The sequence below is a fragment of the Mirounga leonina genome, unplaced genomic scaffold (assembly GCF_011800145.1).
Source record: "Mirounga leonina isolate KUSES-001 unplaced genomic scaffold, KU_Mleo_1.0 Mir_101664, whole genome shotgun sequence".
Lineage (NCBI taxonomy): Eukaryota > Metazoa > Chordata > Mammalia > Carnivora > Phocidae > Mirounga > Mirounga leonina.
Window position 1 is genome coordinate 1,768,029 of NW_023270175.1, and position 21,407 is coordinate 1,789,435.

General features: G+C 46.3%; 1 protein-coding gene and 1 pseudogene across 1 annotated transcript in view; both read right to left on the reverse strand.

Annotated features, from left to right (window-relative positions):
- COL4A6 (collagen type IV alpha 6 chain) overlaps positions 1 to 21,407 on the reverse strand; it is a 273,873-nt gene that overhangs the window by 55,704 nt on the left and 196,762 nt on the right. Inside the window, exons 4-5 of the mRNA XM_035006974.1 lie at positions 5,397 to 5,531; positions 4,162 to 4,206 (exon numbers count right to left, since the gene is read on the reverse strand). Of these exons, the coding sequence (XP_034862865.1) occupies positions 4,162 to 4,206; positions 5,397 to 5,531 (180 nt within the window). The remainder of the gene's footprint in view (positions 1 to 4,161; positions 4,207 to 5,396; positions 5,532 to 21,407) is intronic.
- On the reverse strand, positions 19,760 to 20,181 carry LOC118011977 (annotated as a pseudogene).

Here is a 21,407-nt window from a genome sequence, read left to right on the forward strand (position 1 = left end):
TTAAGCGTCTGCTTTCGGCTCAGGTCATGATCCTAGGGTCCTGGGATCGAGCCCCGCATCGGGCTCCCTCCTCGACGGGAAGCCTGCTTCTCCCTCTCCTACTCCCCCTGCTTCTGTTCCCTCTCTCGCTGTGTCTCTCTCTGTCAAATAAATAAATAAAATCTTTAAAAATAAATAAATAAAATAAAATAAAATAAAATAAAATAAAATAAAATAAAATAAAATAAAATAAAATATCCCAGCCAAACGTGCTAGGGGTCATCGCTCAGCTGGGTAACAGGGATGAGTTAAGGCAAAGACAATAGGTTGGCTCAGTCCTAGAGACCCACCTTACTCCTTGAGACTTGGTTGTGTTTGACATCAAAACTCTTCCTGACTTCTTACCCCTTGGTATCTACGGTTTTTTTTAACTTGGGCCCCAATCCTGTGGTTTTCTTGCCTGAATTCCTTTTTTTAAAAAAAAATTATTTATTTTAGAGAGCGAGCACGACGGGGGGAGAGGGGCAGAGGAAGAGAGAGAATCTCAAGCAGATTCTGCGCTGAGTGCGGAGCCCGACGTGGGGCCCCATATCACGACCCTGAGATCATGACCTGAGCTGAAATCAAGAGTCAGACGCTCCATTGACTGAGCCACCCAGGCGCCCCTTGCCTGAATTCCTAATACCTTCTACCTGCAGGATTCCAGGCAGCACCTGTTCACTCTTTCCCCCCCTTAGCTGAATTCTCTGGAATTAACCTCTGGCATTTGACTTAGACCTGTCAGCCTTGTCTTGTTCAGCTGAGGTGACAGCTAAAGCATATTCTGAGTCAGCCAGACTTGTGTTCCAATCCCAGCTTTGCCTCTCCCCAGCTTGAGCCTCAGTTTCTTCATCCATAAAAAATGGAGATGAACAATACTACCTCCTAGGGTTGTTGTCAACATCAGAATGAAATGAACAGTTTATGGCTACAATTAAATGAGGCTAAGTTTACTACATAGGAGCTCAATGAACAGGAAGTCTACTTCTCCCAGGCAAGTCGGCAAGGGTATGCCACCGGGCTGAAGTTCTATCTCCTTTGAATTCTCTCAGTAGTACCACAGCATTTCAGGCAATGGGCCCCTTCTGGTGTTAGCTAATGATTTTACATATGTGTGTGTCAGTTTTCAAGGGGAACGTAGCTCTTTGAGGGAGGAGACCATGATTCTATACAACCGCAAGGTGCCAAACACACAGGATAAGAAGATGTGCTGTAATCCAGAAAAGCAATGTTCCTGAGAACCCAGATTTCAAAGGGAAAAGTTTCCGTTTGGTGAGTGGTTTGTGCTCACTCCGAAGATATAAATCTGGTGTGTTCAGTTACGAGTCTCTAGGAAGGGAAATGTTTGAGATTAACTCCAGGAGAAAAGCTAAACATACATTGCAAAGGACAACTTGAAAACTTCTGCTCCCAACCTTATGTGAACTGAAAACAGTTGATAAACACACATTTCTTGTGGGTGCCAACAGCTCCAATGCACAGCTGTGATATCATGAAAAACCACAAGCCTACCGCCCCGAGTTGATGTTAGTCAAATGTTGACTATCTTGATGAATGTGTGTTTGTTCATTCTCCCAACTGGTTGCTGTGCCCCTTGATGCACAGACTTGGATGATCGTAAAATGATTACTTGCTCACTCATGTTGAAACTACCTACATGGCAGCAACAATGGAGTTTTGGGACCAAAACCAGTGACACATATGTTAGCGATCAGCCAGTATTAAGTGGGGAATCAGATTTGTGCAGTCATCCAGTTTAGTAAGATGTGTTGGGAAAGCTGTTGGTTTCAGCTGATGAAAGTAGAGCGAAATAATTAGTCTGGCTCGGCCAAGGGTGTCTATGCCTTCCTGTGTCTGAGGGAGTCCTGCCAGTCTGACAACTGTTGCTTATGTGGGCACTAGGGGTTGGAGCCAGTCCCACAGATATTTCTAACGTTCTAGTATGTGGTGAATTCAGCTCTGGGGTCTCTGAGGCCTCCGAGTGGAGCAGAAGAGGTACTCTGCACTTTCAAGGAAGCTAGATAAGACCATCACACAAGACAACTAATAAATACCATGGGCCACATGTAATAAGGAGCTAGAGTGCATGGAACAGACACCGAGGACTCCTAGGAGATTAGAGATGGAAGGGAGAGGTAAGCAGCAAACAGAAGGTGCCCAATAAATACATCTTGAACCCCTGGAAGAGAGGGAAGGAACAAGGGAGAATAATTTCACGGAGTAAGAGAGTCTTGGAGCCAGAAGCTAAAGCAATCAATGGTCAAAAGCAAACATAGACAACCTTTGGTCAAGAGAAGGGCCAAGGGAGTGGGGACTTCTATCGGGAGCAGTGCATTCATTTGGAAGAATCTGGACACCTGTACCTCATTCTCCCAAGCAATGAAGCCCCAGAGAGAAGTGAGCAATTCCTGCAAGCCCTAGCACTCTCCTGGCCACACGCTGGAGAGAGAAGTATCCAGCTGGACTCTGGGGCATGTCCCAGTTCAGAATTGAAATCAGCCTCTGTGTCACAGGATTCGCTTCCTTCCAGCCCCCATTAAAAAGAGACTGCAGGAGGAAGAGCCCAGTGCTGCTGTAAGCTCCAAATCCCCCACTCAGCTCCAAAGGAGGAATGGAAGAGGCGCTTTCCAGCTTTCTCGTTTTCCTTACCCGCTGGCTCCCAGAAGACATACAATCCGAGCGGAGACTCTGGATAAAGTGCCGATAGGAAGACAGCCAGGGGAAAATGCCAGAGGATGTCATGAAAGGACAGCTAACCCCATCCACTTATGTCCCTGCTGGCCCATTTCTGGGCATTTTGCAGACTCCGCAGTTGGATAAAATGCAGAATTCTGATGGCCGATTTGTTGATACAGATAACAAATATAAGGAAACAAGACTCTGTCCTCCAACTCCACAACTGTATACTAGAGCTGGAAAGAAAATGGATCAGATGATAATATCTTTTTAAAATATTTTATTTATTTGAGAGAGAGAGAGAGCAGACAAGCAGGGAGAGGGAGAAGCGGGCTTCCCACTGAGCAGGGAGCCTGATGTGGGGCTTGATCCCAGGACCCCGGGATCATGACCTGAGCCGAAAGCAGACGCTCAACCGGCTGAGCCACCCAGGTGCCCCCAGATGATAATATCTTTGAGGGTAGATCCATACGCTTTTTCTGTATCCCCGTAGTAGAGAGACAGCATCTAGTGAGTGCACGAGAAATACCTACAGACTGGCACAAGGAGGTTTAAGCCCCTTTCCTTGATACGAGATGATAACACAGTATAACGCAAGAAGCTGTTAAGTCCAGGATTTGCCAAACTGTTCTTAGATATGGTTCAGAAGAAACCCTTCGAGGTTGTTGGAAGGATAAAAGCAGGCTCTAAAACCTCCCTCAAACAAAGAAGCTCCACTTTTCCCTGATTCGTACACTGAGCTTCCTTCCACACAACCTTTGGGTCTTCTCTGAAAGAAGGCTGAAAACCATTGCTATAGACAAACACAGCCCAGGCTACAGATTAGATATCTAGACACGTGCCAAAAGGTAGAACTAAAAAATGACAGCAGCAAGTTGCAAATACTGTATATTAAAGGCTGGCAAAATGTTAATCATGGACTCTCCAGTGGTGGTGTAAATAAGGATACAGGGTGAAAACGGAGCAACCAAAGGGTTGGACCAGGTAAAATGGGAAAAGGAGAGGTCTGTAAGCTCCAAATTCCTCACTTATCTCCAGCAAAACCAGGTCCTCAGGATAAAGGGAAGGGGCTGTCTCTGTGCAATCTTTGGAATAGTCGCTCTGTAAAAACTAAAGGGAAATTCACTCTGGAATGAGATAAGACTGAAGAGAACAAATCACTGGAACGAAATGTATTGAGATAACACTAAGTATTTTTCTGCCTAATTTTATGTATCCTCTAAATATTCTTTTTTTCCTTAATTTTCTTATGATGAGTATGCATGCACTCTGATGTGTGTCTCCACACATCATCTCCGGTTAAAGCTCCCCTTGACCCACAAGACCTAATTCTTTTTGGCTAACGTATTGACAGTCATGCCCGCACATGTCCCAGCTGGCTTTTTTTCCTTAATTTTCTTATGGTGAGTGTGCCGTGAGGTACGACCTAGAAGTGGTGTTGAAAAATGCCTCTGGGGACATACTCACCGGAATCCCATTGATGCCGAGAAAGCCAGGAACTCCCATGGGACCCTAAAACAAGGAGTAGGAAGAGGAAGGTGTAAGACACAATCTAACTGATCTCCACTAGATTCAGTGGGTTCTTTCACATGATTCATGACCTAAGAAGTGCTGTGCACCTCCCTCTCCACATTGTGTCACCTTGCTCCCTACTCCAGGTCCGAGTGATCACTTGCCTCTACCCAAGGTCTTAAATATGTTTGTGTTCTGAGGCCAGTTTTTATCTTGAGCAATATGGTGCCAGACCAAAAATAATAGCTCAATATTACATGCTGCTTTGACATCTGGGAAAACTGGGAGGGCCTCTAAAGGCCTAGCCCCAAGTTCCCCTGTCTTCTCTGCTCCCATAGATAAGGTCTCCTAGGGAAATGGCCCTCCTTATCAAACAGAGCAGGAGCAGTTCCTGCTTATCCCTGAGTTGTGGGTTTCAGTCCCTGATGGCTCATTAAATTATTCAAACAAGCCAACCACATCCTCCCATGGGAACCAAAGGGCACCTCACCCTTTTGACACTACAAAGGCTACCTCTCACAGCCCCTTCTGGTTTGGTCTGTTCCAGAGTGCACCTCCCCTCACACACCATGTGGCCCTGCTGTGAGTATAGGTGACTAATAAACCTGATGTCAATCTCTTCCATCTGAGGTCAGGGGTCATGTCTTCTGCCATCCCCAGAACCCTAGGGTGGGAATCCCTCCCTTAACAGTGGGGTGAATAGGAAGTGATTAAAATCTGCAGGGAACATAAACTAAGCTGCTAAGCTCAGCCAGCTACCATGACATGATCAATCTCCTTTCTTGCATCTCTTTCCCTACCTTCGTGGCCCAGACTGCTTCCTAGCATTCTGACACTTTGCTTCCCAGTCTCCTTGCTTGGATTCCTGACCTCTCCTGCCCAGCTGATTGAACTTCTGACCCATGCCCACCTCGAACCCACCTGAAATCCCAGCCCAGCAAGCCCACTTGCCCAGCAAGTAGCCAACACATGTGCTTTATGGCTTGCTTTCCATGAGGGTGTCTCTAGAAATGGGTTGATCCATTAGCAGCATATCGTCCAGCCTGTTTCTTATTTAAGTCTGTAGCCTGGCACCAAGGGACTCAAGATTAGCATTATTTCCATAAACAAACAGAACTGAGATTTAGAACCTTTCACCTTCATATGTGTGGTCCATTAGTCAAAGAGAAACCAAGCTCTGGTGTTTTTACCTTATCTCCTTTTGGTCCATATGGTCCCAGGGGGCCTGGGGAGCCTCTTTCTCCTTTCAACCCTGCTAAACCACTAGGGCCGGCAAATCCTTGTGGACCTGTTGGACCTTGAATTCCGATTGGTCCCGGTCGCCCCTAAGATGGAGAGAAGGGGTGCAATTAGGCCAATAGAGGACTCAACATCAACACTTCCATTTTCCCATGCACAGAGAACACTGTCATCACTTCACTAAATAATTTTGGCTTAGAGATCTGTGAAGCATGCCAAAGTTCCAGACACAGATCAGAAAAGGCTATTTTCGGGGCTGCTAAGCTTATTTGGATAGAACATATTTTATAAGCACATTTAATAAGATTCATGTGCACCAAGATCCTTCAACTTTGTACTTCTTAGGAGATTAGTTATTCAGGCGGGATAATATTGTCCTCTTCCTAGTTAATGCCAGGCCATCTATCAGATTGTCAAAATAGTGAAAGAACAGAATGCTGGAGAGCATTGTGACATTTTATAACTCACATTCAAATGGCCAATCCCATACTTGCAGTGAAGTCCAGAAATGGCTAGGCCTAAAGAACATTGCCTCGGGGTGGGGGTGGGGGTTCCAGAGAAGGGAAAAAGATCCAGAGAGGGGAAAACCCAGAAACCCATAGGCTGACCAACCTGCGAAAGCTCATCTTTGTTTGCAGATCCCAGGGCCCCATCACTGCAACTGGAAACAGATGCTTACAGGGAACACACACACACACACACACACACACACACACACACACTGTTTATTTGTTCCTTCTCTCTTTCTCCCTCTTTCCCTTCAACCCACCATCTGTAGAGTGTTGAATGTGTAAAATTCAAGAAGCCTGAGACTATCCATTAAGTATCAATTATGATAGCAAGAGGGAGCAGCTTGAGGATTTTGAATGTGTTAGTTATAAAGTGTCTGCAACAGTTAAGTCTGAGAGTTCAGGCTGACATTTCAAAGCTGACGGAGATAGAGAATTAACCCCAGTGGGTGCAACACAGGCGGGCTAGTCTATCATTTAGAACAAATCCCAGTAGGTACTGAATATTCTTGGCAGAAAGATGAAAACCATTAGTAATGTGCATTACCTCTCAGAGAACACCACGCCATACCAGGTAGAGAGCCTATTTTCATGAACGTTTCCCATCTCCACCTCTTGGCCCTTTTACTGACTGTCTGCAATTTCCTACAGATCTGCGAAAAACTCAGGAAAGCCCATTAGACATGCTCTTTAGTATTCACCTTCAAGGATTACCTTTTAAAAGGCTGGAAACAGGACAGATGCTTTAGGTAGTGGTTAGAGTCACGTACTGGGCAAGTGGCTACCAGCTGTGCGGGGCCTTTGGAGTAAAGTTTCCAGTGTCAATTAGGCCCATGAAGACCAATAATTCATCCAAAGAAGTACAAAGATGTTCTTCCTAAGGAGATGCAATTTTCTGGGGGTACCACCCACCACTCAACCTTCCCCAGCACCCAACATATAACTTCTAAAGGGTGCTAGGCTGCAGAGTGCTTAATGGCTTATTTCTGGGAACGATGGAGTGGGATGAGAACTTTCACTTTTTATGCTCTTACCTCCCACTGTTGGAATTTTGTTTATAATGATTGTTATTTATTACTCTTGTAAGTATATATATAAAGAAAAAGACCAATACCAATACTTAAATAATGCTGGCGGGTTGAGGATTAACAAAGAAATTAACAAAGAAGTCCAAAAAGTAGGCCTAGCTTTCAAGACTAATGTCCACAAAACCACAGCAAACAGTACGGGTCTAAAACAGAGCCTAAGTGGTCCAGGAGCACAAAGAAAGGGTTGGCCATGGAGGGTTTGTGAAATGCTTACGTTCTGTCCATGGCTTGGGGGAGTCATGGCCCACACTGGAAAGGCTGAGGGGGCCCCAACTGAGGCGGGCCTGGAAAGCAAAGAAGGAAAGTTGAAGACTTGATGGAGGAGTGCATAGGGAACCCTCAGAGGTTTGGGGACAGGGGACGAATGGGAGGAAGGCAGCATTTCAGGGCTGAAATTCCAGCCTGCCTGAGGCTGGAACAAGGGAGACAGATAAGAACCAGCTGTTGGGGATGGAGGGGACTGGTTGGTGGGAGGATGGGGCCCAGGATGGGGCCCAGGATGGGCTTGCTGAGGCCGGGTTATTACTAGCAGAGAGGATGCAAGCAGGGCACTGAGTGCTTGACCCAAATCTGAGGCCTGCCCAAAGCTTTCTCACATCAAGGGATGGGAGGTGGAGAGCACGATAAACCATTGGACTGAGAGAGCAGATTGTGGTGTGGCCCAGTTCCCATCTTGCTTGCATCACTGGGGCCTGAGCAGGGCCTGGCTGGCACAGTCCAACTCTGGTCTCTTGCCCCTGTGAGCACACGCTCAGCAAGAGTAACCAAGGAGACATAGGAGTGTGGTGATTCTAAGGTTGGACTTAACAGGAAATCTGATTCCATCGAGAAAAGGCAGGATTCCCTGGCCTGCTCCCTTTCTCTCGGCTGGCCGGCCATGCTGAATTTGCCACAGAGAGCTTAAAGTGAGTCTCTTAAAGGACTCGTGGATTCTTTGGATTCTAGTTCTTTTTCCAAAGGGCCTTCTGAAATGGCCCCCCTCGGGGGCACGCGTACCTCCAGGTATAGCCTCTGGGCTGGCCCCGGCTGGAAAGCTCTCAGACCCAGCTAAGGGCCAGAAGCGGGGCCTGCGGGATGTCTGGAGGCCCCTGAGGTACCACTAGCCTAGAACTGCCTCCTCAGTGGGGCGCCAGGCCCTTCTGGATCATAGGATCCGAGACGAGGACTCTTCCTCCCCCCTGCGGTACCATCCATCATACAGCGGTGCAGAGCACGGCCAGCAGCTGAAGACCACAACGGGAAGAAGGGAGGGACACATTTGATATGTCATAGATATGCTTGCTCTGTGTTTCCAGCTGGATGTTCCTTTTCGCTCGTCTCCAACGCACGGGGTTCCTGTCCCTGTGCCCACTCTACTGAGGAAGCTTAACCCTAAATCAATGATGAACTGCCTTTTTTTTTTTTTAATTTGGTCCTCCGAAGAAGAAGCGCTCGGTGGCACCTTTCATAATGGCCAGCAGAGGTCAGCGTGAGAACACAGCAGCTGCAGATAAGCAGGTGGGTGGGTGGGCCTCTCTCACTACAAATAAAAAGAAATCAAACCCGTGTCAGAGAAGTCACAGAATGTTCGGGCAGAAAGGGCCCTCGGAGACCATTTCATCTAGGTTCTATTTTATACATGGGGGGAAGAGAAAAGAGGCCGAGAGAAGGGGAAGGACTTGTTTGGGTCCCATAGCTAGTGAGGAGAACAGCGTGGGACTCCAACCAGACCGCCGGCTGCCAGTGTGGGGCCCTTTCCCTGTTCGCCAGTGGCAGATGTCCTAGGGGGTCCTTGAGCCTGCCCCCCTTACCCCGGGCCCGCCCCTGGGACTGTCCCCATCAGTAGGCTGCGGCAGCCAGATGCTCACACATCATTTCTCTCTTCCTAACTCTGATCATTTCCCAGAGCCAATCTGAAACACCAGCACTGTTGGGACCTGCTATAGCAGAATTTCAATGGGCTTGGACCAATGCCCTGCCCTCATACATGTCATTTATTTTGGCAAATAGACCCAGACAGGGCAGAAGGGACTCCACCCAGTCTTTCCAACAAGCTCTCCTGCCTCCATCTGCTAGGGATTTTAAATATGCGCAGCAGGGTCGAATTCTCCAGAGACTGAGCTGGGACTTGTGCCTGAGGCCAGGAACGGCAGTGCCTGACTGACGCGCAGGCTACCTGCTTCCTGCTGACCACAGGGCATTGGGGCTAGCATGCGGTCTTGGGTCACCTTAGATCAGACCACACCCACAGCTCCAGCCCCACATCACTGAGGTAACAGACCCGGTAATGGGTCTGCATATGAAAGACAGTAGTCCCTCCTTATTCGTGGGTATGTGTTCCACACCCCCCTGGTGGTGGCCTGAAACCGCAGATAGTACCAAACCTCTCTCTCTCTCTCTCTCTCTCTCTATATATATATATACACACACACACAGACACACACTATCGTTTTTCCTCTACACACATACATGATAAAGTTTAATTTGTAAACCAGGCACAGGACAAGATTGACAATAATAATAAAACAGAGCAACTATTAACAATTTGCTGTAAAAAAAAATGTGAATGTGGTCTCTCTCTCTCAAAATATCTTACTGTTCTGGACTCACCCTTCTTGGGATGATGTGAGGTGGTAAAATGCCTATGTGATGAGATGGTGTGAGGGGAACGACGTAGGCGCGGTGACGTAGCTTCTGGACCATGGTTGACCACGGTAACCGAAACCACGGAAAGCAAAACCGTGGAGAAGGGGAGACTGTTGTGGTACACAGGCGCAGAAATAGCCTCGAAGAATCATAAAAGCACACGCCTCAGACTAGGCACTAGTGTGAAACGGAGAGGGGGCTGGCTTTTCCTTATTAGCCCCCTTTCTGTCTTTTTATCCCTTCCTGAAGTTTCCAGTGTCCTTCTCCCAACAAATTAAAATTAAACCCATGGAAGAATCTGAAACTCATTGCCACTGAGGCATAAATGACTGACAACAACTTAGAGCTTTACTTCTCCCCAAGGGGATTTGTATTTTAATGGAGAGCAAAGCATTAAGCTAGGGGATGCAAATGATATTTATGAAGCAGAAGGGAAAAGGGAGCGTGTGCAGGCTTTCCTGAGGATCCAACTCTATAGCAGGAGGCGGTGTAGTGTGGTTACCTGGTATCGTGGTGCTGGATCTGGAGTCAGACAGAGCGGGAGTCAAATCTCCTTACTGCCATGTAATAGCTAGGTGACCTTGGGCAAGTGACGTAACCACTGAGTCTCTAGAGCTCTGAGAAACAATAGCTCTGGGGCGCCTGGGTGGCTCAGTTGGTTAAGCGACTGCCTTCGGCTCAGGTCATGATCCCGGAGTCCTGGGATGGAGTCCCACGTAAGGCTCCCTGCTCAGCAGGGAGTCTGCTTCTCCCTCTGACCCTCCTCCCTCTCATGCTCTCTGTCTCTCATTCTCTCTCTCGCAAATAAATAAAATCTTAAAAAAAAAAAAAATGAAAAAAAAAGAAACAATAGCTCTGGTGTAGGGTTATTGTAGGCATTTAAGTGAGTTAATGAACGCCTGGCCGGTAGCATGAAAGTATCCATTCCCTTCCCTCTTTAGGTATCATTTATGGTAAAATGGGAAGTTATGATTGAGTATTTTTTTTTAAGATTTTATTTATTTATTTGACAGAGAGAGAGAGAGAGCGAGAGACGGAACACAAGCAGGGGGAGTGGGAGAGGGAGAAGCAGGCTTCCCGCCCAGCAGGGAGCCCGATGTGGGACTCAATCCCAGGACCCTGGGATCATGACCTGAGCCGAAGGCAGATGCTTAATTAATGACCGAGCCACCCAGGCGCCCCATGACTGGGTATTTTTAATGTTTGTTCTCTTAAGTTTAAGTGGGAGATGCACAGATATCATTGAAAAACTCTCTTTGGGGCAGGGATGTGTACCCTGGAATGAATGAGCATGTATGCCAGCACCCCACATCTATGAGAACACTGCCCCCCTTACTTGGTGTTGGTGTCTTGGCTCTCCTGGGCACTCAGCTCTTCAGTGTCTGCTCATTCTCCTAAAGGAACTTCCTCTACATGCTAATGACTCCCCAGTCTGAACCTCCAGCCCCGATTGCTCTTCTCAGTATACCAGATCCTTATAACTAATTGCTCACCAGGCCTCTCCACCTGGATATACCATCCCAAACTAGACATGACCAAAGCCTAACTCATCATCTTCTCCTCAATCCCATTCCCGAAACCAGCTCCTTCCTCTTGAGTAAATGGAACTAACTCAGCAAATGACAGTCTATCCACAAAGTTGACTAAACCAGAAACCCAAGGGTTCTCCATGACCTCTCTTCCCTCATCTTCTGCATCCAATCCACCAGCAAGGACTGTCAATTCCACCTCCAAAATGCAACTCAAACCTGTCCATTTCTCTCTATCCCCATGGTCTTCATCCAGGTCTTCCTCATGTCTCCCCTAGAGTGTTGCCATAGCCTCCCAATTGGTCTGCCATCCTCCAATCTTGCTTTACTTTCTTTTAGCATCCTGTCCCAGGGCCTTTGTACATGTCTCTGCTCTCCTAGTTAGCTCCTATTTATCATTCAGGCTCCAAGATATCAGCTCCTCCAGGGGTGCCTGGGTGGCTCAGTCGGTTAAATGTCTGACTTTTGATTTCGATTCAGGTCATGATCTCAGGGTCATGAGAGCGAACCCTGCATTGAGCCCTGCATTGAGTCCCACACTGGGTGTGCAGCCTGCTTAAGATTCTCGCTTTCCCTCTCCCTCTAGCCTTCATACCCCCCTCACTCGCTTGCTTGCACATGCTCTCTCTTTCTAAAAAATATTTTTAAAAATTTTTAAAAAATTAAAAAGATGTCAGCTCCTCCAGGGAGCCTTCCATGATTACTTCCACCTCACAGAAGGGGCTAGATCTCCTGTTTGTGTCTATACCCCCCAACAGATTGAGCTCCTTGAGGACAAGTCATGTTCTTATTCCCCTACTGAATCACCTGCACTAAGTACAGTGCCTAGTACACAGTGGGAGCTTAGTAAATGCTGAATGAAAGGAGAAATGCATGAATGAATATGCACACTGAGAAGCCAGCAGTCAGGCACAGCAATACCTTCGTTGGAAGTCTAGATAGCCACCCCAGAGTGCAATCGAGAACCATCTGATCACAGAACCGCAGAAAAGATTGCTGCACAAGACTTAGGAACTCACCCCGTTCAGGATGGAGAAGCTGATGCCCAGCAAGGGAAAGGAACTTAACCGAAGTCCATACAGTATCAACTCTACATATAAAGGAAGGGAGAGGATGGGGCAGCAAGACCAGAGACACGGAACCCAGTGAGGAGGCTGTGACTTCCTGAAGAGAAATAATGGTGGCCTGGACTAGGTTCATGGCAGTGAAGACAGGGAAAAGAGAGATTTGAGAGTGATTTCAGAGGGTAAAAACCATACATTGTAGTGCTAGTTGGAATTGGTGGGTTAGACAGAGGGAGGTGTGAAGGATGACTCCCAGGTTTCTTGATCGGGCAACTGAGTGGATCTCCTCACTGACATGAGGAAGCCTAGGGGAAGAAGAGTCTCGGGTAGAAGATGAGGAGTCCACCTTTGGAGAAGTGGGGATTAAGATACCTGGGGACCATGTAGGGAGATATTCTGCACCTGTTGCTCTCACTAGACCGAAGGTCTGAGAGGGCAGGGTGCTCAGTTGACACCTTTACCATGGTATCTCCAGAGATGCCGTGTCTGCTATGGAGTAGACACTCTATTTTGAGGTGCATCCATGGAATGAACGGAAATACAGAATTAAATGTGCACTTGGGAATCTTCGCGAAGGCCACCCCCATGTCTCATTAGCTAGGGGAAAAATTAGATGAAAAGACTTTGTTGTTATCCTGGAAAAGCCCTGAGTGGCCTTTGGGGAAAATGAAGCGGAGATCCCTGACCTCCAGCCTAGGAACTAGATGGTTTGAACTTACGTTCCAACTTGAATTCCCATCTTAACAAGATGGGAAGAACTTATCAGATGCAAGATGCAAGAACGTATCAGATTCTGGCCTGAGCGGTTGGAGTCTCGCTCCTAGCCATGAAATATGTGGTAAGAAAGAAACTAATGCTAACACCCCCAAGGGCAGAATACTTAAGACACTTCCGGATGCTTCTCCTTTCACCATTCCTTTGGAAGATCACAATACATCTGGGTGGTAGGCTGAGGGCACCAAACTGCATAGCAGTTAGCCAACTGGGCTTGCTAATGTCATACAGTTGGTCAGTGGCAGAGCTGGTATCAGGGCCTCCCAATCAACTCTGTGCTCCTTCTGTTGCAACATATGGAGGTAGGATAGCCTTCCACAGAGGCCTACACTCCACTCTCCTAGTAATAGCACTAATGGGCTAGCATTGTGTGCAGAAGTAAATAAGGGAGAAAGAACACCAGTAGGCGAAGAATAGGTCTAGTGTATGACAAAGCCTCGTATCATCCAGATAGACCCATTTTGTAGCCAAGGAAGCCCTGGTTCAGCTTGATGAGGATAGCATCACCCACAGTTGGCCAGCAACCTGTCCATCTACATACAGACCTACCTACATACATAAATAGTCATCAGTGTCTAGCAAAGTGTGAACCTCCCAAATGGTTAGCATCTGCCACAGCTAAGAAGCAGTATCAGAGGCTCACCCTCAACACTCAAAGGAAAACACATTTATTTTCTAGTTCTTAAGCTATAATCAGTGTTTGAAGCGGCTAGCCCAGGCATGAAGACATGCATCTACACGTTTTGTTTGCAAAGACACACACACACCCATTCCAGTGGCTATTGTGAGCTTGTTGAAATGTTCGGAAAGACACCTCCCAGAGTGATAAAGTTAACTCTTACTAGGCAACACTCTGCATCCCTCCCTTCTACATGTTCATTCACATTTCTCTTCTCTTTTTTTTTTAATTAAAAAAATTTGTTGGGGGGGCGCCTGGGTGGCTCAGTCGTTAAGCATCTGCCTTGGGCTCAGGTCGTGATCTCAGGGTCCTGGGATCGAGCCCTGCATTGGGCTCCCTGCTTAGTGGGAAGCCTGCTTCTCCCTCTCCCACTCCCCCTGCTTGTGTTCCCTCTCTCGCTGTGTCTCTCTCTGTCAAATAAATAAAATCTTAAAAAAAAAAAAAAAGAATGACTTAAAAAAATTTTTTTAAGTAGGTTCCATGCCCAACATGGGGCTTGAACTCATGACCCTGTGATCAAGAATTGCAAGCTCTACCAACTGAGCCAGCCAGGCTCCCCTAACATACCTCTTCTAAAACATAATAATGACCTTCTTTCTACCAAGTACTTACTAAATCCCATCTCCTCTAATCCATCTCTCTAATAGCCCCAATGGGTGGGTATTAGACTTATTTTACAGGTGAGGAAACTGAAATCCAAATACAGAGAGGGTAAGAAACCTGTTTGAGGTTACACATCAGACAATGGCGAAGCTAATTTTGGTGATACAAAAGCCTGTGCTCCCACCAAGCTACATCGCCTCTCTGCATCGAATAATGTTCTGAATGTAGAATCCCAAACCCCCTTGAAAAGGGGCAACAAGAGCTACTCTGGGCAGAAAATACCGTCATTTTCATTGCTAGCAGAACAACTGATCTCAATTGGCCCAAATTTCTCACTGGAACAGGTAACATTTAACAGAAACTCAATGGAATTAATAAATTAAGTCCTAAAAGGCAGTTCAAGGTATGACACTTCCCAGAATTTTTTTTAAAAAAACGGGGAGATATCTTTTTAATTTCTTCCCGCCTCCTCCTGTTTGTCCCCCTCCTCCTCCTCCTCCTTTTTAAATTGTTCCACAGTTAAAATGGCCTCCTTAATTGCTCTGTGGATTATGGACAGTTTACTAGGCTCGTGAAGACAAATTCTGATGTGCTATGAGTCCTTAATGCTAGCATATTAAATTAGGAGCAGAAAAGGGAATAGAGGCACAGGATACTAATTTGATGATCATTGTGCTAAGCAGAAATTGGAGAATTTTGTCTTTAAACGTGTTATAGTTTCCCTTGCCCCCGGGGAATGCCAATAATTGTTAAAATAGGATGAAGCAGCGATGTCTGCTAGATAGAAGCAAATAAGTTGATGAAGAATTTTCAGGTCTCATAAAACGACATCAGAAACCAGACCAGACTTTTGTGTCAATATCGTAACTGGGAAGTCTAAGAACCAAAAATCAAATAAAACTATAACTATGACCAATAACAAGCCATTAAAAAAAAAAAAAAAAGAACAACCACTCCTGTAAGCATTACAGATAGTTGAATGAGCCCCCCACACCCCTTTGAATGGGCACAGAGTCTATACAAAGAGCCCCAGTGTACTACAAAGCATGTACTGAGTTTCTGGACTGCATGAGAAAATAAATATGGCTCTTCTTGGGACGAATTTCACCTAAAACTGATAGATGTGTCGGAAAAACTTGAAATCCTTACTTTGCCATAATTTTGTTTTCCTTCTTTGAATTTAGAAGGCAACTTGTGTATGATTTGATGGCCCAGGGCTCTTAAGAAAGCCTTCTAGTAAACTTGGATTGACGTTGTCATTGCTTCTCAGAAAAACCTCCTGTTTAAAACAGAATCTTGAGGTTTAGGTTCTATTCCCCGTTCTCACTTTCTAGCTGGATGATCTTGAGAAAGCCAATTGATCTCTAGGCCTTAGTTTTCTCATCAGCAAAATAGAACTATTATATGCCCCACCTACTTCCTGGGTTGCTTTGAGCATCAGTTAAGACAGTGTATGTGAGAGGGGCTGAGGGTTTATTCTATCGACAAAGCTTTGCTTTGGGGGAAAAATAAAACTCTAATAACCAAACTCACAATTTTTGAAAACGCCCATTTGCTAGGTTTATAAGGCAGGAAGCTCTGAAATCAATAAGAGGCTCACGAGGAGGAGGTTTCAGTAGGTAAAATAAAAATTGAATGAAATGAAGAGCAGAATTTAAAGCTGAGAAAGGTGGGGACAAATTGACTGTCTAGCACAGGATTCTAATTATAGTTTAAAAATGATTGGACCTGCACTATCATCTTATTATTGTAGTTTTTTAAAATGTGGTTTAAAATACATGGTTTAATTATAACCCGAAGCTGATCTTTTTCTTTTAGCATTTCTAGCAGAAACATAGCCATGGTTTTATTAGAAAAATCAAAGTGAAACAGGACTTGCCAGGAACTCACTTGACAGCAATTTTTGCTGCACTGTATCTATTCCATTAGACAAGGAATACTTGTGGCCTTTTTCTCTGACACAATAAATTACCCATCATTGATATACTGCACAACCTTTGGCCCAATACTGAGCTGATGTGAGCTGATTGCTTCTGGATCAATGCTGGCTTCCCCAAGTCTCTGATGAGCAGCCATCAAGGTTTGGGAGTTGGAGGGAACATGGAGTAACCAACTACTGCTCTTTAAACAGAAGAATAAAAGGAAGGTAGGATCAAAGAAATTCCCTGTTGGGACCCTTGCCAAAGAGCTCAGGGAGCTCTGAAAGGGGAGGGAAGGGCATGGAAGGGAGAACAACTTACTCACATAGTCTCAGTGGTTCTCTGGCAGAGCCACACCCCTGTATTCATTTAGAACCAGAGGAGGATTCAGATCCACACCCATGCAGATAAAGAGATACACATTCCAACCCAAATATACAGGCCCGTAGGCACAGGAGGCCGCTAAAATGGCAGGGCTTGCTGGTATTCTGGCATAGTCCACCATATACCTCTCAGCCAGCCATGGATTTGAATTCCAGAAGCTAGGATGATTTACTTCTCCCCGACCTATGCAGTAGTCCCTAAGGACAAGTAAAGTCATCCACACAGACACGTACAAGCCAAAAAGGATATGGGAAGGGGGTCTGGAGAGCGAGGGTTCCACAATCCTGGTATCGTTTCCTTTTATGTGATGGTTAATTAGAAGCTGAGGTGAAATCTAGCGCTGTGTGCAACAGGAAAGACGGGCCATAGTGGTGATGGCCGCTGTGGTACAGATGAAAAGTAGAAGCTCCAGAAGCATAGTGGCATCAAGAATAAGAGCTACAAGGGGCGCCTGGGTGGCTCAGTCAGTTGGGCATCTGCCTTCAGCTCAGGTCATGATCCCAGGGTCCTGGGATCGAGCCCCGCGTTGGGCTCCCTGCTCAGCTTGGAGCCTGCTTCTCTCTCTCTCTCCCCCTCTGCCCCTCCCCGCTGCTCATTTGTTCTCTCTCTTTCTCTCAAATAAATAAAATCTTAAAAATAAAAGAATAAGAGCTACAAGCTTGCAGTGGAGAGGTGATTCAGATTTCAAAGTGTTTGCCCATTCACAACTCCATTTAATGTTCATAATAGCCTTGTCCTCGAACTAGAGAAAGTAATTGAGGCCCAGAGGTTAATGAACTTGTCCATGGCCACACAGATCATGAGCAGCACAGCCAGACCTTCTTACTCCCAGTCTAGTGCTCTTTCCTCTACTCCCTTTATAAAGTGATGGGTCAATTCTAGGTTAAAAAAAAATTCCCACTACCATGTCACGTAACTCCACTAAAAACCCTCGTTCTGGACCTCATCGAGTCTTCCTGATTCTTCCCTTCATCTTTCCTGATGCCCAGTGGCACCCTTAGTAACCCATTAAGTAGATGCACCAAGGACAAAGAACCCAAGTCAATCTACGTGGTCCCCTCATAACTTACCAATTTAGTAAACATTTGTTGAGTGCTTACTATGTGTCAGCCATGGTACTACATGTTGGGAACTCAGAAAGAAACATACCATGGATCTTGCCCTGGAGATGTCAGTCTGAGTCAGAAAGATGAGTTATGTACACACATGAGTATGTCATAAGGCAGAGGAAGACAGGAGGGATATGACTCTGAACCCAACCAAAGGATGTTGATAAGTTTGTCTTAGAAATAGAGGAGGGCCTTCTATTCCTCCAAAGGAGAGAGTGGAGGAGGATGCATTAAAAAAAAAAAAAAGGCCCAGGCCAAGTTTTGGTGAGAGGTAAGTGGAGAAAGTCCATTTCAAATGGACCTCCATTTTTGCAATCAATGTCGGAAGCGAGGTTACATTAAGAGTGAGGGTAGCTGAGGCTCAGCTGGAGAGGGCTGGGAGGAGATGCTATGGGGGACGTGGCAGAAAGTCAATTGTTAGAAAAGTGTGAAGGGCTGCCAAGCAGCCCTGGGAGCTCTGCTGACACTAGAGAACATGCTTTTGTCGAGGAAGCTTTCCTCAAACAGTACTTTGGCAGCCCAGGACCTGGAGCAAGCAAAGCAGGTGGTGGGGGTTTTCCAGGCTTGGGCTCTGGCACAGACATCAGAAGTACTGGGGGTGAAGATGGGGGTGGGGGAGAGGGATAGGTCCAATAGGAGGATGTGAGAGCCTTGTTGACATCGCTGATCTTGGGGTCCAGGCTGGAGAATGATCCAGAAGCGAGCTAGCAATTCCTGATAAACAAATTACTGACTAGAAAAGCTGGCTTTGCTCAAAGCGAGAAGTCTGAACTAGCTGTAGCTATGAATTAGGGAGAGCACTGAGGACTTGAGTCCGTGCCGTCAGGACAAATCGGGAGCCAGAGAGCACAACCTGGAGATTCACGTGTGGAGAAAAATCCACCGTTAGCCATGCCAGGCCACACGTACTGAAGACTGAAGACCTTATAGTTGGGTCTAGCGCCCAATTCGAAGGGCGATGGCTTTAGCCAATGCAGAGTCCACGCCATGCGTAAGGGGGGAAGCAGGCAGCTCACGTGCTCACAGCTCACTCTACCTTCCCCACCTCTAGAGTGTCATTTACATTTTTGTCACATCGTGCTCTGCCCAACTGTTCCCTTAGTGACAGTAGCAATGTCTTGACGCTATGATCTGCTTCCCAGAGAAAGCAGAGCTAGGGATGAATCAGGAAAGCCTTCTGAGAGGAATCCAGGTTGGACACCGGGGAGGGAAGCAAAACTAGCCAAACCTTAGGACCTGGGGTAGAAAAAGAGATTAAAAAGCTGCCGGCCAGTCCAGGGTCCTGGTCTGGGAGGTTAACGGGGCAACAGGCCCTATGGCCCCTTACCTCTCCATCCATCACCACTTTTTTTTTTTTTTTCATCCTCTGGTTTCATGAGGTTTTTCAAAGCTTCTAGGTCTGGCGCCAGCAATGTCACAGAAAAAGTTAACAGAGAATTCCGCAGAGATAAAGTCTCCAGTGAAGCCTGTCCTAGCCAAGAATAGTGACTGCTGTCCCCTCAGGCTGAGTGGTAAACAAACCTTCAAGTGCTTTCTCTCCCCTTCAAGGCTTTGAGAGCTTCAGGTCCTTTGGCCTGAGAACCCAGCAGCTAATTGCTTCTCTTGACTTGCTGACTGACAAAGAGAGGTGTGTTTAGTCCAGTTTTAACCATTCCCTGGAACTCAGAAGAAGAAAAGAAAGTAAGGGGGGGCCAAATGCGGGGGAGCTCTAGTAAGGCCGTATGGGAGAGGGAAGATCTCCCGAGGGTGAAGTGAAGGGGCATGACTAGGGGAACGTTTGAATCAAGGTGTAGAGCAAAGCTTGCTTTCAATGAGCAATTGCCAGGTAGATGGCACCAGGGCTCACCAGAAGCCCTCCTATCCTACCCTACTCTAGTAACTACCCTTCCTCCCCCTTATATCTTCTGGAACTGGTTGCTTTCCTTCAGTCTTCAAAACATGCTCTTGTCTGCCTGATGCCAAAAAGTAAAACAAAAATCTTTCCTCCCACCCCCTGACCAACGCCATCTCTCCACCACTGTGTCTTTTTTTTGGAACAAGAACCAAGTTTATTTGTTCATTTCTTGCATTTGAAGTATTCCTCGATGACATCCTTTGCCTGAGACTCTTTGCCATAGTCCTTAACCACCACACAACTGCAACCAACCACTTTACAGGGCTTTCCCTCTCTGTTAATTTTACAGAGGCCTACCCATTCCCCTAGTTTCTTGTTGTCATCAACCTTGTTAGGTTGATTTGGTGTTCAGCACAAAGGGCCTCCACCAACTTGACATACATAGGCTCATCACAGTTGGATGCAAGCACACAAAGATGGGCTTGGCGCTTGTCTAAGGCTTTGGCAGCTTCGCAAATTCCACGTGCTAGGCCATCGTGGATGAGGGAGGTCTTCAGCACCTCTTGTAAACAGTATTAACGTCCATTACACCTCCGGCAGCAATGCCTTCCTCGACCATGGATAAAACTCCACCACTGTGTCTTTCCAGAACACACTTCTTGGTAGACTAGACAACACTCACTGCCTCTACTTCCTCTCTTACCAGTCTTCCCAATTCCTGGCAGTCTGAGCCTACCAGTGCCTCCTTCTTGGAAGCATCCTCTCGAAAGTCACCAGGAAACTGGAAAGTAAATTCGAATCCCATAGACCTTCTTTGTGGCTCTTGTCCTTGCTGAACACTCTTTTCCCTTCTGCAACCATCTCCTTGGCTTTCCCCGCATGACACTATGGGTCCTCTGGTCTTTTATCATCTCAGTCCTCTTCACGGGCCCCTTCCCTTCGGCCCCAAGGCTCTTGCTCCTTTCTCAGTGATTCTATCCACCTCCTGAAACTTTTACTATCTCCTCTATAACAATGAGTCACCACTCTATTTCTCAGGCCCTGTCAATTTCTCAAGTCCATGTCTACACTCCCCTTACTGGTCCCCTTAGGGACCAATAACAAAAGCCTAGCTCAGTCCCTCATTAGCTCTCACCTGGATAACAACAGCCTCTGGAGTTCTGTCTGCATCCAAACATTGCTGCCAATCTAACATGCTGGACAGTAATTTTCCTAGATCTGATCGTATTGCTCTTCTGCTCAAAAACTGTAAATCACTCCCTATTATTTTCAAAACAAAATCCATACTCCTTAACCAGGCATTGAAAGCCTTTCACCATTCAGCTCCCACCTGTCTTTGCAGGCTTATTTTCCACAAAACACCCCTGGCTGCCCTAGACGCCAGGCGTGAGTCTCCTTGCTGATACTGAAAATCCATCCTGTACTCGCTCACCACCTGGCTTCACCCAAGTGATTCCCTTGCCGAACATACCCCTCTTTTCCACAACTCTCTCTCAAGGCTCTATCTTTCATTCAAAGCTCAGCTCAAATCTGATCTCTTTTCAAAAGACTTCTCAGATTTCCCTGGTTGGTGTTATCATCTCCCTTCTCGTAGCATGTAAAAATTTTGTGTGTGTGTTGTTTGGAACTCAGCTGTAGAGAGCTGAGTTAATCACACCCTCATGGCAAAATACTATCATTAGTCCATATAAGGTCCCTCCTTTTATTGTATTACTTTCTTTCACCCAAACCTCCATTCTCATTCTTGTCCCCTCACATGGACCTTATATAATGCATCGGATGTAAGTCCAGGAGATAGATAGATAGATAGATAGATAGATAGATAGATAGATAGATAGATAGATA